This window comes from Moschus berezovskii, chromosome 12 (assembly GCF_049115385.1).
Source record: "Moschus berezovskii isolate FMDL1 chromosome 12, NW_MosBer_1.0, whole genome shotgun sequence".
Taxonomy (NCBI): Eukaryota; Metazoa; Chordata; class Mammalia; order Artiodactyla; family Moschidae; genus Moschus; species Moschus berezovskii.
Genome location: NC_142471.1, coordinates 28,838,544 through 28,865,119, shown reverse-complemented (window position 1 = coordinate 28,865,119; position 26,576 = coordinate 28,838,544). Strand labels below are relative to the sequence as shown.

General features: G+C 55.0%; 1 protein-coding gene across 1 annotated transcript; it reads left to right on the top strand.

Annotated features, from left to right (window-relative positions):
- The first annotated feature begins 762 nt into the window (after positions 1 to 762).
- Positions 763 to 26,576, top strand: SPOCK2 (SPARC (osteonectin), cwcv and kazal like domains proteoglycan 2). Its single transcript, XM_055425508.2, has 10 exons — positions 763 to 1,213; positions 15,095 to 15,140; positions 15,399 to 15,513; positions 16,580 to 16,694; positions 18,313 to 18,427; positions 18,846 to 18,971; positions 19,474 to 19,692; positions 21,091 to 21,153; positions 22,662 to 22,799; positions 22,896 to 26,576. The coding sequence occupies exons 1-10, from the start codon at positions 1,025 to 1,027 to the stop codon at positions 23,039 to 23,041; spliced, it is 1,272 nt and encodes a 423-aa protein (XP_055281483.2). The 5' UTR covers positions 763 to 1,024; the 3' UTR covers positions 23,042 to 26,576.

The following is a 26,576-nucleotide window of genomic DNA, read 5'->3' as shown; positions in this document are numbered from 1 at the left end:
ACAAAAACACCTCAAAAAAAAACAGCCTCCCCACACCCTCTTCCCCAGTGACTTATTAAAATCAACTTGAAGTCAAAACCGTAGCAAATGTGCCTATTTCAGATTTAAAGCCTCAAGGCAGATGAAATGGCCAGACATTTGCCTTTTAGGGTTGCCCTCAGAAGAGCTAACAAAAAGGGTGACAGCCTTTAAACAGCTGCCTGGGGAGGAGGACATCTGCCTCTGTTTTACCAGCTATTCAGTGCTCAGGCCTCGCCTTGAAAAGAGCATGTGGGGCTTGGCAGCAATAGTTCTGAGGCAGCCAGTTGTTATATGGCTTTTGTCTTAACGAAGCCACCCATTATTGTAGAGCCATAACTCGCAGGAAGCCAGCTGTCAGGGCTATGGCGCAGTCCCCTCTGGGTGGGAGGCAAGGGGAGAGAAAAGAGTGTCTCTGGCCAAATTCCCTTTCAGATACCTGAGCCTGGTTGGCTTTGTAACCGGAGAGTTTTGTCTTTTCCTCACTCCCATCTTGCCTGAGGAGGCCCGGCACCGATTTTGATCTCTACCCTTGGAGAGACAGCAGGGACATCTTGGGATTTGGATTCCTTGGTTTGCAACTCTTGAGTGCTGGGCTGGGCTGGGCTCTGCGGCGGCTGACTGGCATTTGGCGCTCAGATTAAGCGCTTCCCTTTGAAATCTACCCCCTCCTTTTTTTTTTTTTTTAAACCAGGTATGATGATGTCAAACGTGATGCTGATGCTACAGTTACAGACACGGCCCCTGCTGGCGCAGCCTCTCTGATTCTCTCTTCCTCTCCACGTCCAGCGCTGGGTTTTTTTTTTTTTTTCCAGACAAGTGCATCTCCTAACCAGGTCACATTTCAGCAGCGACCCACTATCCGTCTGTCATCGGAGTCAGACCGCAGGAGGAAGGCTGAGGAAGACGAGGACGTTTGCCTCGCCAGCTGCGGGGTGGAAAGAAGGACATTAAAATACTGCAGAAGTCAAGACTCCCCCACCCTCCAGGTCGAATTCAGACCACGATGTGCGCTCGGGGCTGCGGGCGGCTGGCGCTGCCGCTGCTGCTGCTCTCGGCGGCTGCCCTGGCCGAAGGCGACGCCAAAGGGCTCAAGGAGGGCGAGACCCCCGGCAATTTCATGGAGGACGAGCAATGGCTGTCATCCATCTCGCAGTACAGCGGCAAGATCAAGCACTGGAACCGCTTCCGAGATGTGAGTCTGCAGGGCCGAGAGGGCCGAGGGTCCGCCCGGGGGTTTAGGGAGGGAGCTTCGGAGCAGAGACCTTGGGGCCAGGAGTGGCGGCTGCCCATGGCAGCCACAGGCTCCCGCAGCCCAACCGGTTGCACTGAGAGTAAACAGCGCGCACCCACCGGGGTCCTGAAACCCTTCCTCACATTCCCCTCAGCCCCGGAGCTGGCGGGCTTGGGACCCCCAGTCCCATGCATACATGCCCCGAGCGAGGAGTTGCTCTGGGGGCGTGCGTTAGGGATAAGCTCTCCTCTGCAGGCTGGATGCGGAGAGGGGTGCGAGATGCGGAGGGTAGGGGGAAGAGGCAGGGAAGGAGGGACGGGGGCCCCCGGCTTTGGCTGGATCCCTGACCTCCTCTTTTTTTTTGGTGAGCCACCCCCAGGTGTCCCCAAGGTGGGTGGAGGCTGCAGGTTCCACATACGGGCCACTGCGGAAGGGGCAGGTCTGGGTGGGGCCGGCAGGGAAGGCAGCATCTTCCTGTGCTTGCCCTCTATTTCCATCTAGGGCTTTGGGGTGGGGGAGACAGAAAGGACCGGCCCGCGGTTGGCGCTTTGAGTTGGGGTCAGGGGGGCGCTCTGAGCAATCCTCCTAAAGGCGAGATGGTGAAAGGCGTGTCCGTCCGTCCGTAATGGGGGGCGGGTGACGGCAGTGAAAATACCATAGACCACCTCTGGGTGGCCGCCAGAGCCAGGTCTGGGGTTCCCATTGAGGGACGCGAGCACTAACGGAGGATAATTTTCCAGGACCAATCTTTCATGGGGGAAAACGACCCAGAAGTTGAACCTCCAACCTGGAGGGAAGACTCCCTAGCCCAGTGGACTTGAAAAGAGTAGAGAGCCCAGTAGCTGGGTCGGGGGACCCTTTGCATACCCCCGCTGGAACCCAGCTTAACCTTGTGCGGAACTTTGCCGTGTAGGGGGTGTGGAGGTGGCTGCGGAGGAGCAGGCAACGCTGCAGCACTTTGTTTACAGGCACCTGTAGATCAGAGGGGAAACTGAAGGCTGCCTTGTTCGCAGAAGGGGAAGTAGGAGTGAGGAGGGGCGTGCAGAGGGCGTGGCTGGGACCCAGAGAAGGGTGGGGGCGGGGTGTGAGGTGGAGGATGGGCCCGGATGCTCCAGAGAAGAGGAACGCTGGTGTCCACCACCCGGTGCTCTCCAGCACCTTAACCCCAGAAAGCCTCTTCTACGGCCCCAGTTCTTGCTTCTCCAGTTCAGTTCCCCAGATTCCCACATTAGGCCCACTAGTATAACACCGTGACCTTTCTCATCTTATATTGTATGCATCCAAAAGTTCCTAGCCATGGGTTAGCATTGCGTTCAGAACACACATGCTTCATGTGATAATCAGCCGAATGATGGGAACAGGCAAATACGCATCTTTTTGTTACCCTGAAACAAATGACTGTTTATCTCCAAACTCAAACTGGTGGGTTGTAATTCATCAGAAGGACCCGCAGGCTGCCTGGTCCTCAGGGCTGAGTGGCCTGGGCCCCAGGCTGCGGTTTGCCCCACCCATGGCTGGTCCAGTGACAGGAGCCTGGCACTCCAGCAAGGCCTTTTCCGAGTTCCCTGCAGGCCCAGCGCAGATTAGCTGCAGTCTCCTGCCGCTGCCTGGGAAGCAGCCTGGCCGCAGCAGTGAGAGGGTAGCCGCAGGCTGGCCCATCCTGAATCCATGTGTCACTGGTCCAGGCCTCCCTCTGACTCTCTGGCAGTTCGATTTTCCAAAATGGATCTGGTGAAGGTCAGAGGGAAAAGAAATGCTTAATCAGAGCAGTACAAGTTTAAAAATAAAAGATTCCTCCCCACCTTCCTTCTTCCACTGACTTCCAATAGCCAACTCTGTGGGTGAGGATAAATGACTGACTCTATGACCCCCTGGCACAGGGCTGCCCACCTGTCTCCCTGTACTGGTGCCAGTCACTTCCCCCTTCCTTCCATGCTCATCAGAAGAAGGCGCCAGAATGAAATTTTCCAGGATCTGCCTCCATAGGATTCATGGAAAACTTCAAGGCATGTAATGGTTTGGGTGCTCTCAGGCACTTTATAGGGGAGATTTCCGCTAAAACCCCATTTCAGGTAGCCCTGGCTATCGGAGAACGGGGTCAGGGAGAGAAGGAGGACAAGGAAGGCTGGGCAGGAGGGCCTGGCTGAAGGGATTCTTTGGCAGCCTCTGCAGAAATGCCGGAGGCTGCTAGCTCAGAGCCGCTGCACTGCATAACTCTAGGGGTGCCATCATGTGAATGATGCCTCTGGAGTTGTGCAGTGCACAGACCATACACAGAGGCCATGCCAGGACTGCAGACCTTTGTCATCCCTCCTCTGTTAGTAGAGGCCCCACTTCCCACCCTGAGGACTGAAGGCCTTCTAGTTAGGCACAGTAGCATTGGGTTTTATGTACCTTTCATCAGCCAGGCTTTCTTGAAACTATGCTCCTTGGCTCCTCAAAAGAGAGGTAGGAGTTTCTCTTGAACCTCTAAGGCATTGCCAGGTTGAGCCAGAATCTTGTTGATTATCAGACACAAAATGGTGCAGGGCCCCCACTCTGCCTTGGTGCAAGGGAGGCACGCAAGCAGGGGGAGTGGAATATTCTTGGGGAATAGGATCAAGGAGTCGAGTGTGGGTGGGGGCAGTGTCTCATTAAATGGTTGGACCAAATTGAGGGCAGGGAGATTGAGGAAATCACGTTGAAGCAGTCAGGAGAACCAAGAAGAGAAGGAAAGCATGGCCATCATTCCAGTGTGGAATTGGTCTGCGCCGGTCAGCCGGGAATTCAGCTTAGCATTCTTCCTCTGAGCAGCAGGATTATTGAGGGGGGGTAGAGGGTGTTGTGAAGGGTTTACCCACAGAGTAATCCTCCTCTCCAGTGGGCTTGGGGCTTTTACGTGTGTCTGGATAGATCGCTTCTAATGCCTTGTGTCCTGCTTCCAGGGAGAAGGGAATTTCAAGTCAGAGGAGCTGGTATCTGGCTGCGTCCCACTCTGTGCAGGCTTGGGCTTTTCGGAGCCCTGCTCCCCAGTGCTCCCATCCCTCGATTTAACTCCCTGCAGAAGTGGGTGGATTTTACTGCAGTCTTTGGAACAAAGCATCCAGGGCCTCATAGATAGAGACGGACACTTGAGAGGAGACAGGCCATTACACCGCATTCTTCCAGGCAGGCTCCAGGAACTGGCTGGACAGTGCTGACTCCTCTTTATCTTCTTGGCTCCTCTGCTTTGTACTCCACTTCGGTTACATTTTAATGATATTTATGAGTGTCCAGCACAGTGTTGGGCAGCCGGGAGACACACATCACTGGTTATAGGGCGTGTTTACATCTGCCAGTCCCTGCAGTCAGCACTTTATCCCTGTTCTCTCTTGTGCCCCCCCCCAACAACCTGTGAGATAGTTACCATTACTTTGTAGTCCACCCATTTTACGGTTGAAGAAAAGGAGGCACAGGGAAGCTGAGTAACGTATCCACTATCAAATAGCTAGCAAGCGGCAGAGCTGGGATTTGAACCCAGGTCCTCTAACTCAACTTTGCTTTTCAAATACTCTCGGCCTAACACTTAGTGGAGATGGAAGAGAAGAACCTACCCTGGCTCATGTCCTGTGGGCTCAAGGATGCCTGGCCAGGAGTACTGCCTCCTCGGAAGGAGGGCTAGGGCACTTAGTGTCTTCGGCAGCCTGCCACCAGCCTGGGCTAGCAACCCTCCAGAGGCAGCTCTCCACCCAGGAAAAGCATGAGGCCTGGGGTCAGGTTCTGATTCTTCTGCTGCCTGGCCGCACGATGCCAGGTATGTCACTTAACCTCTCTGAACTTCAATTTCAGTCTGGGAGACTGTGAGCATGAAGGCATCTTGTCTGATGGCTGGAGGGCATCCATGTCAGACAACAGAGAAAGAAACTTCAGCCCCATAGAAAAACCACCAGATGGATCAGTGTTTCTGGGGCTAGTTCACACCAACCTCCATCTCCATGAGAACAACACTGGTGTATGTGCACTAGTTGACTCATTCACTGCAGATCTTAGCACCTCCCTGGAGCCCAGGACTTCACCATGAACCTAGGGCCTGGCCCAGAGAAGTATCACCTGCCAGCTACTTAGTGATTCTCATATGTGAGAATTCTCATATATTCTCATATGTTTATATGAACACCAAGTAGGCCAGTAGCAAGTTTCAGCCACAAAGAGGCTCCCCTCTCTCCACCCCACACAGCCGAACCAGGGCAAGTGTGGGATTGTGCTGCACAGGTGTTTGTGGATAAGTGTGGGTGTGTGAGAAGAACCCCAAACTGGGTCAGAATGGATTCCATCATTGGGGTTTCAGAATAGGAGGCCAGGCCCCGCTCTGGCCTCCACCTCCTCCACCCTAGTTTCGAATTCTCTCCCACCCTGGAGGGGCTGGCATCACCCAAAGCAACACGGTGAGGGACTCTTGAACACCCAGCGGGCTCCAGGCCCTGAGCAGAGAGGGAGAGGAGAGGGCGAGAAGAGCACTCTGCCTGGAGAGGCCGTCTTAGTCTCCTCTTGACTTCCAGGCAGTCTGAAGAGGATGGCTAGCCCACACCACCCCTCCATTCTCCAGACGGTCAGAGGGCTCTCTGGAGGAGTGCGAGAACTCTAGCCTACCCTGAGCCCCAGGGGCCCTGGGAGGGCTCTCAGCCTGTCTTCCTTCCTGGCAGAGCCACTTCCCTTTTCCAGCCCTTGATTTTCCTCTGGGTTTAATGGGCAGCCCTTGTCATCCTGTGACTCCGGAAGATGGCACTAGAGCCCATCTGCAGCCCCTTCACCTGCATGCATCTCTCACCCCCCACCCCCACCCTTGCCACAAGCTGAGCAGCAAGACCTTGGGTTTAGGGAAAGGATTTTCTTTTTGCTCTTTAGGTAGCATTTCTGACCAGATCAGCGTTGAGTGTGTACTAACCAGAGGCAAAGGAACCTGAGAAATGAAGCCCAATGGCATCCCAGGGCAAACACCAGTCTGGGGATGGCCATGTCGCCACTGTGTAAGGTTCCCTTGCAGGTATCATGTGGGTCTTTTTAGGGCTGTAGACAGGGAAAATGTATCTGTGCTTGCTGGGCAGACCCAGGCCCAGCTTCAAGCTAGGGTGATGTGATTCTTGAAATGTCCCAGCCTCTGATCCCCTGAGGGCTCAGCCAGTGTTCAGTTGTCGATACAGCCCCTTCCTTGGGGTTCCTGCCACATTTATTGGCCATAAACTCACTTGGCACATGTTGGCACTGCCTCACTGCATCCTTTACACTGCAGGCTTATAACTTAAGAGTCCTCCTGCTGGTGTGTATCACATTCCTCCCAAGGCAAGTCCCTGAGGGCAGGGTTTGGAGATAGACTGCTTTGTGACCTTACACCCCATCCTCAGAGCATTGCATAGAGTGGCTGTGCACACAGTAGGTGCTCATTACAAATGTGTGCACCATGGACCGTGAGAGCCAGGAAGGATCTCAACCACTCACACAGTAGGTGCTCAGTACAAATGTGTGCACCATGGAATGTGAGAGCCAGGAAGGATCTCAACCACTCTGCACTCTGAGCGCCTCCCTCTTCCCTCCAGGTAATAGCGCCGTGGGTCAGATGGGGCTTCGGGCTTAGCCTTGCTGACTGTTTGGGGTGCTGTCTTCCCCTTGCTGGGCCCTGAATGGTTGGGATAGTCAAAGCTAGAACCCCAGCACTGACTCCAGTGATTCATTTGTACAATAAGGGAATGAAAGATGCCAGGAAGGAAGATTGCCCCCAGGCCTCCCTGTTTTCCCCATGTTTATTGGCTTGGACCTTTGTGCAGCCAGCCTCCTTTCTCCTCGGTGAGGGGTACATAGGGGACTCAGAATTTCCCCTCACCTCAGTTGGCCCAGAGAGCAGGTCACCCACCGTCAGACCTGTGTGTGGGTGAGCACAGGGCTACCTGAGGTGGAGACCAGATTCCCTGAGACAGGGCATCCTGCCCCTCTAAGTGCCATAGGAGAAGAGGTCAAAGCTGCACACAGCAGGAAGGACGAGCCAGGCCCAGCTGGTATCTTACTCCTGCTTGGATGCAAGCTGCTGGCTCCTTCCCTGATCCCTGGCTCCTCTGCACAGGTTAGAGGACATGGAAGAGTCTAGACTTGTTCAGGCTCCTTTTCCGCTCTTCTCAAAGTTCTCAGTTTACGAGAGTGGGGAAGCAGAACCATGGAGCCTTGGCAGCATTAAGCACTGAGCACTTGCAGGTGAAGAAAAGGACCGGACACAATGCCACGTGCTGTTTCATGACCGCATGCCTGTGCTTCCTCAGCGCCAGCGTCTGGGCCTCCTCAGAGAATCTTGGATTGCAATCCTGCCCCCCACTCACGTTCTAGAAAGGAAACAGAGGTCCTGAGGCAGCACAGAACAGAGCTCCAGGTCTGCTCTCCCCTGTCTCTCTCTCCTCTCCTATTCTCTGTTTTCTGTGGACCCCTGGGACCTCTGCCTGAACTGAAGACCCAAGGACTGGGGTCTGAGATGACCCTGGAGCAGTGGAGAGCTCAGGCCCCATGGAGTCTGGGGGTGGGTTGGGGGCTGGTGCAGGCATACCTGAGGCCAGGTAGAGATCCTGGCATGCAGGGAGCGATAAGCACATTTTTGTCCTCCAAGGAAATTCCTCCGAGGGGAGAGGTGGGAGGCAGGGAGTCTGCCAGATGCCTGTCTCCGTATGTTTGTCCAGGCCTCACACAGCCTCCAGCGCTCCCTCTGAGAGAGGGGCAAATATTTAATGACTGCCCCCCCCCCAAGTCTCCTCCATGTGGAGGGCGCTGCCTCCTCAAGATGCCTTCTGCCTGGGCATGCGATGGGGGTGTCAGCCTCAGCTGAGAAGGAGCCAGGCGGCCCCCACTTCACCCCTGCTCGTTCCTTTCTGGGCCCCTCCCTCTGTGCCCCCTGCTGGTTTGCAGGGAGGCACAGCAGGAGCCCCCAGCCACAAAGTTCCCCACTCCTGGGCCTTCTCAGAGGACTGGTTTCCATCAGAGGCTCCCTCACCTAAGGAAGGAGGTAGAAATAATGCCAGCTGCAAGGCTTTTCAGAGGTTGCGAGAGGCCTGGCCCACTTCCATTTTTAGAGGTTCTCGATCTATTAAAAAATGAAGAAATGCCGTAATAGGGTTACAGAAGTTGTGGTTTCTTTCCTGTCTCATGATGCACCTCTTTCCGTCCTGTCAGCGTATCTTAGAGCCTCAGCTGGAGACAACGTCAGAAGTCTGCATTTGAGGCTCCTTGTGACTATGAGACCGGGAAGTACATCTCATCCACCTTGTCCCCCAGATTCCCCGTATGTACCGAAGAACCCAGCTTAAGTGCTCCTATTTTGTGGGTTTTGAAAGTGTAGGGCTTTACAGTTTGCAAAGTGCTCTCACAGCCACACTGGGTCCCTCCGCAGCTCAGGGAGGAAGGCATGAGAGTCATCCTCACTTTGTAGACCAAAGGCTCTCCAGCCCACATCTTGTTGGCAGTCAGAGGCCAGGCCAAGTGGGTACCTAGATTCCATGCCAGGGTGGGGGTAGGGGGTGTCGGTCTCCCCATCATGCTGTGCTGCAAAGAGGCAGGTGGAGATTCGCCCAGGTGGTTTTCAGCCCTGGGGCACTGCTCTTCTTCTGCTTGATTCACTGCCGTGTCTCATCCTCCCCACCAGATGGAGAGGTTGGGAGAGATTGGGTTAATTCAAGCTGTGAAGTGAGCGGGTGATTCGGGTGCTAATTAAAATGACAGGAAGTAAACAGCACTTGGAAACACCCGGCATGTGCCCCCCTAAGCCCAGCTAGGCCTGCGCACTCACCACTGTTTCTCCCCCAGCTTGGCACAGTGGGTCCCGTCTCCATGGCAACCGGGCTGAGCTGCGGAGATCAAAGCAGGAGATGGGTTAGCTCCAAACCAGCCCAACCAGGGGTGTGTGAAGGGGTTCTGGAAAATGCCTGAAGAAGGGGGGGCCCGGTGTCTTCCTCCACCACTCTCAATCCCTCCATTCTGCTACAGGACTCCCAGCCTAGGGATTAGAACAGAGCTGGTGTGGAGGGAGAAGCCACTCATGGGCTGGGGTTAGGCCTCCTGGGTTCGGTTCTGAGACTTTTTTCCCCTAACATTTAAGGAACAATGAGAGTCCTGATTAGGGGCACAGAGTCTGGAATCCCAGTTCTTGGAGTTCCAATACATTTCTGCTGTGCTATTTGATGTGTGCTCTTGCATAAGTGACTTAACCTCTCCAAGCCTCAATTTTACTACCTGAGAAATAGGATAATAGTAGTAATTTTCTCTTAAATTTTTATGAAGAGTAAAATGAGCCAATGAGTGTAAAATGTTTAGCACAATGCCTCCCACGTGGTAATTTGTGAAAAACTATTAGCTATTCTTAGGGTATTTTTATTATTTGTTAGGTGTTGGGCATAGAAAGGTGAACTTCATATGGTCTCTGCCCTCAAGAAACTGGCCATCTAAAGAGGTCAGAAGCTATGGCATTGCTTCATGTAGCCAGAGTAGTAATAAACTTCTACTAGGTACGGTCGGCCTGAAGGAAAACTAGATATGGGGCAAGGTTAGGGAGGATAAAGTTTGAAAGCTGAGTTTTGAAATACGAATTGAGGTTCCGGGGGCTGGATGCAAACACATTCCAGAGTGGGAAGAAGGCTCTGCCGAGGCCTCCTCCTCCTCCTCCTCCTAAGTCACTTCAGTCGTGTCCGACTCTGTGTGACCCCATAGACGGAAGTCCACCAGGCTCCCCTGTCCCTGGAATTCTCCAGGCAAGAACACTGGAGTGGGTTGCCATTTCCCTCTCCAAATGTGTGAAAGTGAAAAGTGAAAGTGAAGTCGCTCAGTCGTGTCCGACCCTTAGCGACCCCACGGACTGCAGCCTACCAGGCTCCTCCATCCGTGGGATTTTCTAGGCAAGAGTACTGGAGTGGCTTGCCATTGCCTTCTCCGACTGCCGAGGCCTAGCTGTTCCTGTCCCCTTGTCCTTCCAACAGATGTTTCAGTCTGGCTGCCGAGGCCTGGCCAGACTGAAACATCTGTTGGAAGGACAAGGGGACAGGAACAGACAGAGAAGATGGACTTTCTTCTGTTGGTGACCGGGAACCTGTGAGGGTCTTTAAATATGATATTTATTGTGTTTTTTTTCACCTTCATTACAAAACTAATACATGTTCATTGTAGAAATTTTGGAAACTTATGAAAAGTCAGAAAGATGCCCAAATTTTCTATTCCTCTCCCCAGAGAAGTCACTGTTAATATTTTGATTTTAATCCTTTTTAACGTAATCACCTTTAAACAGTTTTTTTCAAAATGTGAGAAAGTTGCATATTCAGTGAAGGGTTTTAAGATAGAAGAAATATGATCAGAATTATGTTCTAGAAAGATCCCTGTGCCTGCATGGGTGTGGGAGTTGGGTGGGTCCCAGGATAGCACAGAGGTCGAGACCCTGCAGTAATTGAGGCCAGGGTTGCTAGGGTGGGACCAGTGGGTGTGGGGAGGGGAGGGCAGGCTGGAGAGAGAGCAGCGGGTGGAGTGGGCCTGGTGTCATGAGATTTGAGAGAATAAATTAATGTGCACTTCAGTCACAGCATCCCCTTTGGACTTCACTGGTTGCTCAGACAGTGAAGAGTCTGCCTGCAATGTGGGAGACCTGGGTTCAATCCCCGGATCAGGAAGGTCCCCTGGAGAAGGAAATGGCAACCCACTCCAGCATTCTTGCCTGGAAAATCCCATGGACAGAGGAGCCTGACAGGCTACAGTCCACAGGGTTGCAAAGCATCGGACAGGACTGAGCAACTAACACTTTCTTCACTTTCCAAAGGAAAAGGCTTCACACTGGAGTTCAGGAGACCCGGAGTTAGTGAGTTGGCCTGAGCATCTGCTTTGTGTGAGGTGTCCTCAGAAGGAAGTGAATGACTGCTCATTTTCCTCCCTGAGGCTCCCTGTGAGAGCAAATGAGAGCATTAGACACAAGAGGCAGAGCTGGAAGGACCGGACACCTGAGGGCTGTTGCCATGGGCTCACTCAGCTGCCTGCTGAGCCCCAGGGGAGCCCAGGGCTGCCTGCCCTGTGGGCTTGGGTGGCGCCAGCAATGGAGGGCTGTAAAAGTTCCTCAGGTGGTTCCGATGTTCAGCTGTTGCTGAGAGACACCCCAAGAGGGCAAGTGACTTGCCGAGGATGCACAGTGAACCAAGTTTAGAGCAAACCCAGGGTTCAAAGTCCTTGCCACCCATTCCCTTGTCCCCCTAAGAGCAAAACTTTCCTGTATAGGGTTAGGGTCATAGGGTCGGGCCCAGATGGGAAGGCCTGGCCCAGCTCTTCATCTGTCTTGGGACCCTTGGCCTATTGCCCTGCCTCTCTGAGCCTCCATTTTCTCTTTTTTTTGTGGAGCTGATCCTATCCATTCTGCCCTATTCACAGGAATCTGAGAATAAAAGGAAGACAGACATAAAAATACATGGAGAGGACTTAATTTAAAAACACCATGACATATAAGCTGCTTATATATCCCAGCCTTTCCCCATGTGTCTGCCCTGTGCTGAGCGCCACTGGCTGCGGGGGTGGTCATGGCTGGTTCTACTACCAGATGAAATAGGTGGGCTTTCCCTTTGCCTAGAACTTTGGGTCTCAGCCTATGACCTATCTGCCCTCCAGCCTAACCCTGGCCCCAGAGTACTGGAGGTGGGCGCTTCCAAACCCCATTTCTCAGGAGAGGACAGGGTTGATCGGCCGCAGAGCTGGGATGGAAACAGGCCTGTTTCCTGAGAAGTCTCCAGTGCCCTTATCAGACCATTTCTCATATTGCTAGTGAGCCCACTTGGGTGCCATAAATAGACACCACTGCTTTGAAAGGCGTTATTCACACTTGCCAACAGATGCCTCCTTTGTACCTTATAGATGGACCAGCCCACACCTGACCTTCAGTTCAGTTCAGTTCAGTCGCTCAGTCGTGTCCGACTCTCCACGACCCCATGAATCACAGCACTCCAGGCCTCCCTGTCCATCACCAACTCCCGGAGTTCACTCAAACTCTCATGTCCATCGAGTCGGTGATGCCATCCAGCCATCTCATTCTCTGTCGTCCTCCTTCTCCTCCCGCCCCCAATCCTTCCCAGCATCGAGCTCCTAAGTGTGCCCCTAGTCTCTGCCTTCAGAACAGCCATTCCCATGTCACCCACTGGAATTCCTCATCACCCCTCTCACTGAGGCCCCTTGGGGGTGACCCTGCTCACACCCTTGTGGTCTCTGCTCTCCCAGTGGTGGCCTCTCTCTTCTCCACTTGCAGCGGCCCCTCATGTAGCCTCTCCCTGCTCATTTCCTCCCCCTCCACCATTTTTCCATCTGGATTCTCTGGTCTCTTCTGCTATAACAGCTTTTATTTGTTGAGTATTCTGTGAACACCAGGCACTTTTCAGACCCTATCTCCTTTCATCTCTGAGTGGTCCCAGGAGATAGATGCTAAGCTGCAACAGGCCAAGGTGCTTGCCCAGGGTGTGTTGGTGGGGAAATGTGGGTTTCTGTGTGACTCCAGGGCCCTCTCCTCATCACTCTTTCTGGCTAGCTGCTCCCTTTTTCCTGGGAGTAAGGGCCCTGGGATCTAGAACCACTTAGGCCTCCCCCTACCTCATCCACAGCAGTGGAGACAAGGAGCTCAATACGAAAGCGGCTCAAACCTTTGTATCCTGAATGAGAGAAAGGAGTCCTACCTTTGCTCAGGTTGGGGTGGGTGGGGATGGCTCCCCACCAGGGCTCTCACACAGCAACTGGACAGGGGAAGTCCCTTTCTTAGAACTCTGTCTTCCACCAACCCAAATCCCCTGGATTTCTAATCAGAAATTCTTGGTATTGACCTTTGAGAACCTACTTGGTACTGAGTCCCAAAGGCTTCTGCTCACAGCCTGGTTAGAGTTTAAAGCATCAGGGTAGGGCCAGAGTGAGGGGGCAGTGAGCGGGCATCGAAGCCCTCGGCTGACACCCCTCTGTGGTCTAGTTCAGGTGTGGGTGGATTCTGTGGCACACAGACCTCATTGGTTGAGAGCAGGTGACTCACACCAGCTACTTCCCCTGTCATCTTCCTAACCTCATGCCCACTCTCCTCCTAAAGAATGCCAGGTCGGTGAGAAGACCCCAGTTCAGTGGAGGCCAGTCTCTACCTTTGCCCCAGCTTATAACTCTAGCCTCGACCACTTGGCCATGCTCAGCCTCATTTCCCATCCATGGTGGAATAGACACCAGGGGAGGGACCCCTCACCCTGATGAGTTCCTGGAGAAGAAGGGCTGGGTCTGGGCTGGCTTCCTTTGGTTCTGGCATACAGGGAATTATGCTGTAGTTCCCTAATGACTTCCCTGCAGTCTCCATAGAAGCTTGCCCAGGGGCGGGGCACAAGAGGACTCCAGCCGCCCTGTGGAATCAGGTGGCTGCCTGAGCCAGGAACCTGGGCCAGCCTGTCCAGTGCCCAGGGGGCCGCCCAGGCCAGGTTCCCTGGAAGCCCCTCCTGTGGCCTTCTTCCTGCTGCTCCTGGATCCAAGGGCTGGGGACACTTGGCTGCTTGGACACATATGTGGGTTATTACTTCCTTTTCAGATAAAAGATCACCTAGCATTGGGTGAACTTTATTGACGCATCCTTTTTACCTATGGACCCAGCACACACTGTTGCCTTGGGTCCCTAATGATGTGTTGTATCCAGCAGAGAGTTCTATGCTGGGCACTGGGAGACCTGGGCTTTGAGATGGTGGGACCTGGATCAGGTCCTCTCTTGTCTCTGGGCTTCCTGACTTCTCTTGCACACAGCGGGGTCTGGGACAGATGACCTCAGAGGGGCTTTTCAGGATTTTCTGAGTCAGGATTTGCAGCTGGATGGTGGAACTGAGAAAGCCATCAGGAGGGGCCACGGCCCCCCTTTCTCTCAGCACACCATTTGAGTTCTGCAGGTAAGTTAGACGTTGACTGAAAAACAGTCCCCAGGCAGCCCAGAGGAGAGGCCCTTTCTGCCTCATTTGCATGGTGGGCAGGTGTCAGTTGAGGCAACTGCCCTGGAAGGGCAGGGCGGAAGGAGAGAAGGCGTTTCTGAAACAGCCAGGGCAGAGGCATGAGAATCCCTTCCCAGGCAGTACAGCCCCTTAGACATCCGTCCTGGTGGTGGGGCCAGGGCTGGGCCTTTGGGACCATCTTCAGGGCCTGGAGTGGAAGGATGGGACCTCGTTCTCAAAGCCCTGAGCCTCACCTCTACTGCTCCTAAGGCCAGCCCTGAGTGTGCCCAGGCCTTAAGCTCTCTATTGTAAAGACATAGGAATACCATCCTACAATTGGAGGTCATAGAGATCAGAGGGCCAGTAGCAGTCAAAGATCATCGCCCAGCACCCACAGTCACGTGATGGAGGCCTGGGGAGCCCTGAGACCTCTTGGTCTGAGGATAGGCCGCACACTAAAATCACCATCTCTCCCTCTCTCCTCCTGCTCCATTTCCCGTGGCCTGCTGATGCTGCCCGATCCCTAGGAGGTGGAGGTGAGTTCTGCCTGGGGCCCCCATGCATTATGTATCTGCAGCTCTACACCCCACTCTTCTCCCTTGCACCCTCACCCCAATTTCTCCTTCCCTGCAGCGTTCAGCGTGGGATGGGGGCCGGAAATAAGGAACTTAGGGATAAGGCCACAAGGGATTCTGGACATGGGTTTAGAGGCTAAAGGTCTGGGGCAGGCAGCTGGCAGGGCCTGGGTAGACAGGGTCACCTGGGAAGCCACCAGGATGGTGGCATTTGGCATGGGGAAGCAGTGGCCTGGGCCCTTGCTCTGTTGGCCCTGGAGTTGAACTTTGGCTCTAGGTTGTAAATGTTAGCCCTTTCCTTCCCCCTCACCCACTCTGTCCTTCCCTAGGATGACTACATCAAGAGCTGGGAGGACAATCAGCAAGGAGATGAAGGTAACATGCCCCTCTTACAGGGGAAGGTGACTGATACCCATGAGGACTTGTGACCAGAGGGCAAGTCCTGATTGTGGCCTGGGAGGCTCCTTGGGGAGCCAGGCCCAGATCGAGATGAGACTTCCAAGTTGAGGAGCTGTAGTTATCAAGGGCTGCTAGAGAGCGGGGCTTCCCAGCTCAGAAGTGGGGCTGTGGGCTCCTGGGCTCTCTGACACTGAATCCCAGATGACCTGTGTCCTAACTCTGTCTCCCCTGCAGCCCTGGATACAACCAAGGACCCCTGCCAGAAGGTGAAGTGCAGCCGTCATAAAGTGTGCATCGCCCAGGGCTATCAGCGGGCCATGTGCATCAGCCGCAAGAAGCTGGAGCATAGGTGAGGCCCTGGGGAGGTGGAGGGCCTGGAGGGGGTTTGCTTAAAGAGCAAGGGCTCAACTGATCCTCTCCTAGGTAACAATTATCTTTTGCTTCAGATCAAACTACCCCAAAGATTAGTGGCTTGAAGGGACAAATGTGTGTTATCGCACAGTTTCGGAGGGTCAGGTGCGAGACGTGGTTCTATTGGGTGGTTCTGGCTCAGGGACTGTCAGGAGGTTCCAGTCAAGATGTGCACTGAGGCTCGCTCATCTGAAGGCTGGACTCAGGCTTGAGGATCCTCTTCCATGCTCACTCACTTGGCTGTTGGCCCTAGTCAAGTGGACCTCACAGAGGAGGGAAGGAGTGAGGAGCATTTGAGGCTTTAGCTCCAGTCCAAGGACAAGACCCTACCTGACTCTAAGACCCTTGGAGAAGGTCTCATCTTCCTCCCCTTTCTCCTTAATCATATAATCAGAGACCAGGGACTTGGGGTTGCAATCTTAGATGCCTTTAGGGGCCTGGCAGGTAATGTAAGTGCATGAAGAGAGAGCTTGCATTGGTGATGAACCAGTCTGGTAGGCCCAGGCCTTATGGAAATGCAGGACCAGGACTCCCATATCTTCCATTTTACCTAGGCCAGAAATCCAGGATTTTTTATATGAACTCTTACATTTTGCACATGTTGATAAATAACCCAATTGAAAACAAAAATCCTTGGTGGTGCAATAAAATTCTGGTCTACAGACCACAAGTGGCCCTCGGACCATCAGTTTGGAACCTGACCCCTCATGCGAGTACAACTCCCATTTACATCTTACAGTTGAACCTGAAGTTGAACCTGAGGGCCCTGCTGGAAAGGGGAAGCAGGGAGTGTCTATACTCTGCCTGATTGGTTCCACTTTTATGAGCGAGAGGAGGGTCTGACTGGGGGTGATGGGAGGGTGGGGGGTGCAGGGAGGCAGCTCCAAATGCTGTAGATCACCCAAAGCAGCTTCTTGTTGGAACCAGTCTCCTGAACCCTCCCTTCCCCTGTCTGTCTCTCATTTTTGCTTCCATTCCTGTACCCTCCTATCCCACTCCTGTAGGATCAAGCAACCTGCTGTGAAACTCCATGGAAACAAAGACACCGTTTGTAAGCCCTGTCACATGGCCCACCTTGCCTCTGTCTGCGGCTCTGATGGCCACACTTACAGCTCAGTGGTGAGGAGCCATGGTCCCAGGTGGGGTGGAGGTAGGGTGCACTTGGGGCCACAGGGAGCAGAAAGAACAACTCAGGCAGGCCTTCTGTGTGGCTCCCAGTAATGATGTGGGGCCAGGTGTGCTTGTCAGCACATCAGTGAGGCCAGCCACAGTGCAGGCACCAAGCCCAAGAGCCTGAGACAGATCCTGCCCCTGACCTTGGGCAGGTGCAGGTGAGGGGTGGGGCCTGGAGAAGGCTGGTAACCACAAGTCAGAGCAGGTGAGACAAGGCTTAATGAAAACATGGAGGGCAATGGAAGAAAGTTCTGTCATCCAGGAGTTGGGGGTTGACATCTTTCCATGGTTGGGTATCCGTATGGACAGGATGGCTCACCAGCAAGCACCAGGCATTCTGGGACAAGAGGAAGTAATCCTTCATGAGATGACAGTGTGGGAGGGAATGGCGGTCGGGGGAATGAAGACCAACTTTGTAGGATTTTTGTAAGGGTTAAATGAGACAATATTTGTGAAAACATAAACTTTTAAGTACCATGGAAATGCAGGTGCTAATTGTGAATGCTTCTACTAGTAGTGAGGACTTGTTTGGTGTTTGGAGGGCATGGACTGTTAGCTGGAGTTGGGTTCTAGGCTTAGGAACCCATTTGGGGTGTGAGGCACATTTAAGAGTCATCTGCTGTGGGTGATGATTGAAGTTGGGGAGGGGATGAGGTCACTAGGGAGAAGAGGACGGAGAGAGAGAATAAGCCAGAGGGCAGAAGCTGCCTGGAGGAGGCAGAGGGTTACAGAGGAGGCTGGCGGAGCCAGTGGGGCAGGGAGGAGAGCACCGAGTCACACCACCTGAGGGCAAAGCGAGGTGTGGGCAGGAGGCTATGGTGTGAGGGTCCCTGCTCTGCCCAGGGCAGGAGGTGGAGATCATTAGAAGGTCTGGATTCCAGCTCAGCCCTGTGGCCTTAGCTGAGTCACTGGACCTCTCTGAGCATCCGTGTTCTCTGCTGAGCACAAGAAACACCATTTCTCCCTCATGGAGCTGAGGGGGCCCAGGTGAGATCATGTTATAAGATGCTACCAGGACCTGATTTTCATGAGCAGTCATCCCATGGGGAGAAACCAGACACGACCAGAGAAAAATGCTTTAAAAGCAAGGAACAGATGAACCTCTCGGAAGCTCGAAAGGCCAGGGAATTAGCAGATGTTCAGTAGGTAGTAGCTGTTTGTTAAGAGAGCCCATGGAAGTGACTGTGGGAAGGCCATGAGGGAGGGGCCTGTAGCTGGTTACTCAGGGGCCAAGGGACTGTGGGGAGGGGGAGGAGAGGTCAAGAGGGCAAGGAGGGGTGGGTGCATGAGAGTGAGGGCATGCAGGTACCCTGGGAAGGACAAATGTGCAGAGAGGGCAGTCTGGTGCAGAGTGGGGATCCCGGGAGCATTTCATTTCCCACTTTCCTGGGCCTGCTTGCTCTGACCAGTGTGTACCCGTGGCCTGCAGCGGGAGTGGGAGGGCCTTTCTGCGCTATTTGCAGGTCTGTCCCTCCCATCTCCAAGGGGGAAGGCAAATGTGGCTGCCGCTGGAGGGTGCCCCCAGCAGTGCCCCTGTCACCCAGCCGACTTTCTTGTCCTGCAGTGTAAGCTGGAGCAGCAGGCATGCCTGAGCAGCAAGCAGCTGACAGTGAGATGCGAGGGCCCCTGCCCCTGCCCCACAGAGCAGGCCGCCACCTCTACCTCCGACAGCAAACCAGGTAATGAGTGCTGGGCCACGGCAGGTTTGGGATGGGGGGCGGCTCACTGCCAGGGCTCCTGGGGTCCTCCTTCAGAGCTCTGAGAGGGCAAGGGAGATTTGCAACGGGAAGGGAGAAGTGACCAAAACCAGGAACAGGCCTGAAGGACCTGCGGAGCTGGAGGGTCTGGTTTGCATGGAGCAGGAGGGCTTGGCCTCATCACAGGGAGCCTGCACTGTGTGCTTTTGGTCCTAGGGAGTGAGGGGGAGGGGAAGATGGGAGAGGAGGAGAGAGAGCCTCTGGTTTCTCGCTCCCCTTCCCCCTGGCGCTCCTAACCACTGCCCGGCCTCCGGGCCTGTAGGGCACCACCCCCAGCTGAGACCATGCTTGCCGCTTCACCCCACCTTCACCCTCTACTCCTTTCTCCCTGTTCTGCCAGCTGCAGAGACATGCACCGGTCAGGACCTGGCCGACCTGGGGGATCGGCTGCGGGACTGGTTCCAGCTCCTTCATGAGAACTCCAAGCAGAACGGCTCAGCCAGCAGCGGAGCCAGCCCGGCCAGTGGTATGGGAGCTGCTTGCCCTGCCGGGAGGAGGGCGGGAAGATGGAGGGGAGTGTGTGCACTGGGGCCGCTTGGCTCCACTGGGAGCACCCACATTTCCCCCCCTCCTGCCAGACACTGAGCGCCTAACAGAGCCTGAACTTCAGAACACGGGGAGGTGGGCTTAGACTGGACTCGAGGGATTTGAGTTAGCTAACAGGAGTAACTCCTTCAAATGGGTGGAAAGAAACTAAACCCTGAAATGAGCAGCCAAGGGAAGGGAAGGAACTACTTTCCCTGAAGGACTTTCTAAACAGGATTTTGACTGGTTTGGGTGGTCCTGTAAAGAGGCTGAGGGGTGGGCCTTCAGCCGTTCTTGAGTTTCTCACCCCTGTGGTCGGAATGATTCTGAGCTGTCCTGACCCTGAACAGAGGGCTGGGGCTGACAGAGAGTTGGAGGGATGGATAGACAGATAGATGGAGTGATTTACCTCGAGCAGGTCTGAACTGTGGGTTTCTCCTCAGGGCTGGACAAGAGCCTGGGGGCCAGCTGCAAGGACTCCATCGGCTGGATGTTCTCCAAGCTGGACACCAGTGCCGACCTCTTCCTGGACCAGACAGAGCTGGCTGCCATCAACCTGGACAAGTACGAAGTCTGCATCCGCCCCTTCTTCAACTCCTGCGACACCTACAAGGACGGCCGGGTCTCTACCGCCGAGTGGTGCTTCTGCTTCTGGAGGGAGAGTGAGTAGGGCCCCACCCCAGGCCCCCTGCCTGCCATGCGGGCTCTGCCCCTCACTCCAGGCTCTCTCTGGGAGTCAGGGTGGCTACCTCTTGGCCACCTCCCACCACCCAGAACCTTGCAGCTCCACAGCTTCCTGCACTCTTTATCAGCTCATCTGTTGGTGCCCAGGGAAACCAGCACGTGGACCGCCTTCCTCAGCAGGCCCTGGGTGGATCTTATGGGTCCTGAAGCTTATGCACTTTCGGAGGCCACTTTGAGGAAAAGTATTAAAAACTACAAATGTAAAATTTCTAGGGCCCCTCAGAGGGCTTGGAAGAGGCTAAGGGGTCCTGAAGCTGAAGCTTCATTGGCTTCTCAGTGATTCCACTTTTGAACCGGGTGTGCATGTGATCATTAGCCTTAGAGATGTGGTGTCATTTGCCAGCTTTTTATATCCTGAACCAAAGCGGGACATGCACCTAGAGACCACCTAGGTCAAGGGGTAACCATCATCGATGGGGAAATTGAGGTTCCCAGGGGTCAGCTGACCAGCCGGAGCGGGGGCAGCCCCTGCTCTGCCTCTGGTGTTTGGCCTGGTCCCCAGTGTGGTCGTGTGGTGGGAGTGTTACAGCATCTGTGGCCTGAGGCTGGGGCTTCCGCTAGGGCTCCACCGTTAGCTGGTTTGGGACCCTGGGCGACTGAATGGGGAGATAATGATACCTCAGAGACTGTTGTGAAGATGAGGTGAGCAAAGGCTGGGTGCAGAGCACCGTGTCAATCACGGATGCCCCCGCCAGTGCCTCGCGTTCTGATCAGCCTCACTGCCCCGAACTGTCCCGCCTTCCACTCTCCGCGTGGCTGCAGCAGCACTATTACCTCACAGGCCTTTGGAGCTCATGGTCTCTTCTGTACGGCAGCCGGCTAGCTGGGAGCTGATCTCATTTTACAGCCAGTCAGGCCTCATGCTGGGAAGGGCTAGGGGACTTCTCAAGGTCACAGACAAGTTAGATTTGGCTGCCAGTTATTTTCAGGCCTCTCCAGCCTTACGTTGCCCTGGAGGCCCCTCACCCTGGGGGATCTGTGCATTCATCCCACCTCCTCTTCTGAATCCTGTTTACTTGCCCCATGAATCCCTAATACCCTCAGGGGGCCCTGGGGAGCCTCAAACCATCCCACAGCCTTGGAATAGCCTCTTTCAACTGGAACCTGGGTGTTCTCACCTGGCAGAGCCCCTCTGTCATTTCAGGAGACCTTAGAGGGATCAGTGCATCCCACAGTGGGCAGCGCTGTGTCAGAGCCCGGTTATTTTAATCTTGCAGAGCCCCCTGCCTGGTTTCTAAGCCTTGGGTAGTGGGGCTCAGTGAGTCCCGTCAGCACCATGGGATGGCCCCCATCAGAGGCTGCTTCTCTCCCCACAGAGCCTCCCTGCCTGGCAGAGCTGGAGCGCATCCAGATCCAGGAGGCTGCCAAGAAGAAGCCAGGTGAGGAGGCAGGTGCCCCAGGGTACCTCTGAGGCCCAGAGGCTCTAGCCTGTGGGTGTCATGGAAGATGCTGAGTTCAGAGGAGGCCCTGGCTTAGGAAGGCAGGAGAGGGAAATTCCTCTCCTGTTTATCCTTTTGGTGAGGCAAGGTCTCCCAACCAGCCCCTCAGTGTGTTTTAAGCACTAATTTTGTGCCCACTCCCGCTGAGGCTGTAGGTAGAATACAGAAAGTTCCTTGAACCGTCCTTTCAATTCAGTTCAGCCAGTCAGTTCAGTCGCTCAGTCGTGTCCAACTCTTTGCAACCCCATGGACTGCAGGGTGTGTGCAGAGCTCGAGGGAGGACCCCCCCACAGCAGATGCTCATGTTCACAGCATATACTTGAGTGCCAACTCTGGAGAGACAGCAGTGAACCCAGTGCAGATCAGAACTGATGGGCGAGACAGACGTGGTCCCTGGACTCATGAAGCACGCAGGCTACCTGGGGAAACAACCCACAAATTCACACACCAGAAACAGTGCCCAGTTGCGGCTTCTGTGCGTGTGGTGCTGAGGGAGAGCACAGTGGGCAGAAGTCAGTCAGGGGTCAGCAGAGGCCTCCCTGGGGTGCTGGTGTTCGAAAGGAGACCTGAGGGATGAGAGTGAGCCATCCAGGAGCAAAGCCGAGGGCAGGGAAACGCTCTTAGGAGACAGAAAGCTCATGCTCTTGGCTGAGCATGGTGATTGAGTGGACTGATGTCCACGAGGCAGGTCCCATGGGGCCTCACGGTTCCTGAGTGCAGCTTGGCATTTAACTCAGCAGCGACACCCCAGCATACATGAAACCACACAGTGGAACCTCCCCACAAAGCCACACCGACTGAGAAGCCGGTGGCCTTTGGGGGTGGGTGCTAGTGCCACTTCTGTCAGGAAGCCAGCCTCTGCCTCCTGGGAGCAGTCCTCTCTAGTGTGTGTTCCTGGAACATGTGCACTGGGCGACTGTCCTTTTACATATGTCACCCCGACAAAGTGGGCAATCCGTCTCTCGCTGGGGCCCCAGAGTGGGGATCTCAGCAGTCCATTGAGTGAGCTGAGGAGCAATCTGAAGGAAAGTGGGTGGCCCTGAAGGCAGGTCAGAATCAGAGGGCTGGGAGGAAAGGGCTGGGAGGAAAATGCTGGGCATTAGCAGGTGTAGGCACAGCCTAGGATCCAGGGAGTCCGGCACAATGAGGTGAGATTGGCCATCCTACGGGACTGGGGGGCCGTGGAGGCAGATGGGACCCATAGGAGGGGCTGAGCAGGTGGCTTAGAAAGGGAGGCTTTTTTGTTTGTTTGTTTCCGGTCAGTTGAACTGGAAGAAATGCCGGCATGCAGCCCTCGATGTCCGAGCTTGTTAAGTGGTTGATACCTGGTCTGACTGGGCTGTGGTGGGGCCCGGGTGCCTGTAAGTCTGAGGTTCCGGGGGCAACCTCTCAAAGGAGCCCATACCCTGAGGCCCCTGCTCTGACCCTACGGGGCATGCCCCACGCAGGGATCTTCATCCCAAGCTGTGACGAGGATGGTTACTACCGGAAGATGCAGTGTGACCAGAGCAGCGGAGACTGCTGGTGTGTGGACCAGCTGGGCGTGGAGCTGACTGGCACCCGCACACACGGGAGCCCTGACTGCGGTAAGCCGGGGATCGGCAGCCAGGGGCCCTGCTTGTTGGGCTGGGCTTCCCTGCCGGCAGGGTCCTAACCTGCCCCTTGGCTGGTTCACCTCACAGACGACATCGTGGGCTTCTCAGGGGACTTCGGGAGCGGTGTCGGCTGGGAGGACGAGGAGGAGAAGGAGACGGAGGAAGCCGGCGAGGAGACAGAGGAGGAGGAGGGCGAGGCGGGCGAGGCGGATGATGGAGGCTATATCTGGTAGACAGCCCACGGGGAGCCGGGGCAGGCCAGGGTGCTGACGGCCGGGGAGACCCGGCAGCAGAGACCTGGACAGAAGCAGGCAGATTACAAATGGATCCAGAAAATACAGTCTAAAGGACCCTGGCTCCAATGGGGAGGACTGGATGTGTGAGTGTGCATGGCACGCGCGTGGATGTATGGCCAGGATGTATGACTGCGTATGCAAGTGTGTGTGTGTGTGTGTGTGTGGCATGCACTGACAAATGTGTCCTTGGTCCACACTGCTAGTGGCCAAGGGTCACCCAAAGGCCCCTTAGGCCTCTTGCAGTTGTTTTCTTCCATTTGTTACTTTTGAAATACGCACATTCACACATGTACACACCCTGCAAGGTGAAAATTGATTCAAAATGGATTCTGTGCCCCCTTGCCAGCCCCCCAGCCCCATCCAAATCACCCTGTCATCCTGGGGTTCCTGGTCCTGGCTTCTGTCCTTGCCTCAAGCCAGCCCTGCCTCCTCCTGCCCGTGCCTTTCCCCCTCTCCCTTCTGGAGTCAGGCCCTGGCCAGGTGGGATGAGTCCTCACTGCAGAGGGGAGGGAGCGCAGGGAGCTGTCTGCTGGCCAGTTTGGCTCTGACATTCCCCCTCCTCAGACTCAGAAGAGGTGAGTCGGGCACCCACCTTAGGGAGCCCTTTCCCTCTGCTGGACTCTGCTCCTAACCCAGGCCAGGGTGAGCAGTGGCGGCTGAGAAGAAGCTGGGGGCGAAAGCTGAGAGGTGGGGGAGGAGAAGGACTCGTCAGGCTGCTGGGATGGTGGGGGGGCCCTGTGAGGGAGGGGAGGGGCCCGCGGGAGCTGCTCTTGCAGATCCGGGTAGAGCTCTTTGGAGTAGAGGCGGGGTCACCCTGAAAGTCAGAACAGCTCGGGTCCTTCCCTGCTCTCGGGTGGGGGCCTGGTCTGTGCTGTTCTGTGGAGGCAGTGGGTGGTAGTTGTGCAGCTGAGCTCCCCGTGTCCCTGTCGGGGTCCAGGGCACACCTTCTGCATCTCCCTGGTTGGGTTCCCCACTCCAGGAACCTGAAGATCAGGCAGCAGATAAAGAGCCTGGGTCTTGCTAGTGTGTGCCCCCTCCTCCCTGACCCCTAGATCCTGTGACGGAGGGGGCAGCTGCAGCCTTCTGCCCTCAGAGACCACGACATTTCCCCATCTTTCCTCCTCCGAGAGAGGCACCCCTGGGCCATTTCCAGCCCCAGGCCTCTCAGCTCCTGGGCTTTTCCCTCCTCCCCTCTGAGGGATCCGAGGGCTGCTATAGTGGAGGGCCTCTCAAGCTCTGAGGAGTTTAGGGCTGTGAAAAGTCAGAGGGGATGGATCTGGGGTAGCCAGAATCTGAGGCCCTGTCTCATTGCTTCCCCAAATCTTACCAGGTGGGAGCTGGTGTGGATGAGCAGGTACCCCATGGTTTTTTTTTTCCCTACTCTGTCAAGTTCTCCCTGTTGAAGCAAATTTCCTAACACTTTGGCAAAGAATTTCTTTCCTGGGTTTGGGCCTCTGATGCCCTTTGGTGTATGGTGAGTGCTGTGTGTGTGTGAGTGTGTGTGTTTGTGTGTGTGTGAGCCTAGGGACCATCCCTGGGGGCCTGGCGTGTGAGGAGGAGCACCTTGTGTGCTGGGTGGTGGTAGGTGTGGGGTCCATGTGGTGAAGTTCCCTGGGCAATCCTCCCAGCCTGGCTCCCTGGCTTCTTTACTTCCACCCTGGGATTCACATCTTCCAGGTCCTCCCTTGAGGGGAAATAATGAAACTCCAGTTAGCCCCATGAACCGCTTCTCATTCTGCAGCACAGTTCTGGCCGTTAAGGTGTCCCGCGCTGCTCCAGATCCCCCTCGCCCGTCTCCCGCTCTCCCCTTCCCGGCCTCCCAGCCTGCCCTCTGGTCCCCTGCTCGGTTCAGGGAAACACCAATCCACGTCAGCCCTCTGCTCTCTGAGTGCAGCCCCTCTCAGAGCTACTTGAAACTTCGTGCTCTCACTAGGATTGGAGTCCGTCTGTTTCCTCCCTCTGCCCTGGCTCAGACTTCTGGAACCATCTCCTGGGCGCAGCTGTTGAGGATGCTGGGGCGTCCTGGGGTGGGTGAGAGGCACCCCTATCCTCTCACAGTGGCCCTCCCCTCCTGGGGGCACGCATCCTCTCCATGTGTCTGGGTCTTCTGGCTGTGCCCGTTTTTATGACCTTGTAAATATGTTGTAGAAAGAAAGCAAAAGACGCTGAACTAGACCCTGGTGGGACTCAGGGGTCCAGCCTTGCCTGTCTGAAGCCCCTACGCTGCTTCACCCCACTTTCTGGGAGCGAGGCCCCCCAAAGTTAGACCAAGCAGCTTGAGCCAAGTGGGCTGAAGCCCTTCAGGTTGCTTCCTGTCGGACAAGGTGCAGGTTTCCTTGTGAGCAAGAGTGCAGGGCTGTCCCTGCTCACTCCTTGGATGTGTGCCCTTGACCAGGCTGTCTACCGCCTGGCCTCTTCTGCATCCCTCTTCTCTGTGTCCTCTCTGTCCTGTCCCCACTCCCCTGGCTTAGGCAGGCAGTGGAATTTGAGTTGTGTTGAAAAGAGCTCGACCAGATTTTCAAAGAAATTTCTGGCCTGGCTCTGGGGCTGCCCTTGGCCACCCCAGTCTCCTTTCCCCTGGGCGCCGGGAGAGACAGTCACGTCTAAGTGGGACCGATTGGAGTCAGAACAAACAAATGTGCCTTGAGAGACTCAGAGAGGGTTCAGGGCGATGGGGATGGAGATGTGGGAGCTCAGGAAGGAGGAGGAGGGAAGCACAGCCGATGAGAGCGAGAGGGGGCGTGACTGCGCCCCGTTGTCCCCCTGGGGCTGTGGCCACATGTGGCCAGTGGTCACACTTCCATCCTCGTGCCACCCCACCTGGGCAGGCCACCCATTCACCTCTCATGAGCTCCATGTGCTTTCAGCTTCACCGTGGGGATCAACCTGGGGACCCTCCATTTCACCAAAGCCTCACCCTCAGCCCTTGGGGAGAATGAATGGCTAATCCACTGACCCCCAGCATCATCATGAGGCTGTGGACTGGCAGGGGTCAAAGGGAAGAGACTGGGGGCGCAAAAGGAGACTCGAGACATCCAAGGAAGTCCCAAGCAGAGCAAATTGCTTTATAGCCTGAAGCCTACTTAAACTGTGTTATGTGCAATAACTGAGCTTAGAGTTAAGAATTGTGTTCAAGTGCTTGGATTTCCGTCTGTATATTTAAGTGCTGAAACTGTATCTCTCAGTAATTTTAGATGTCTTTAAAAAAAAATTGAAAAACAAAGTGTTAGACCGTGTCTGTGCATTGATGGGCACTCAAGCGTCCCATGGGTCACCCACCCTCGCCCTCTGCCCTGTGCCCCGCCTCCCTTTCACACACCCCCTCCCCCCACCTCTACTTGGGGACCCTGCCTCGTGTTGTCTTTATCTGCCTATTAACTCAGCCTAAGAAAGCAAGTACACTTCACACATGCATAAAGGAAATCAAATGTTATTTTTAAGAAAACTGAAAATAAAAACTTTATAAACACCA

Coding starts and splice junctions, on each gene's coding strand:
- SPOCK2 (XM_055425508.2), top strand. CDS start 1,025: ATGTGCGCTCGGGGCTGCGGGCGGCTGGCGCTGCCGCTGCTGCTGCTC. Junction 15,141..15,398: donor CAATCAGCAAGGAGATGAAG/GTAACATGCCCC, acceptor TCTCCCCTGCAG/CCCTGGATACAACCAAGGAC. Junction 18,972..19,473: donor CGGAGCCAGCCCGGCCAGTG/GTATGGGAGCTG, acceptor GTTTCTCCTCAG/GGCTGGACAAGAGCCTGGGG.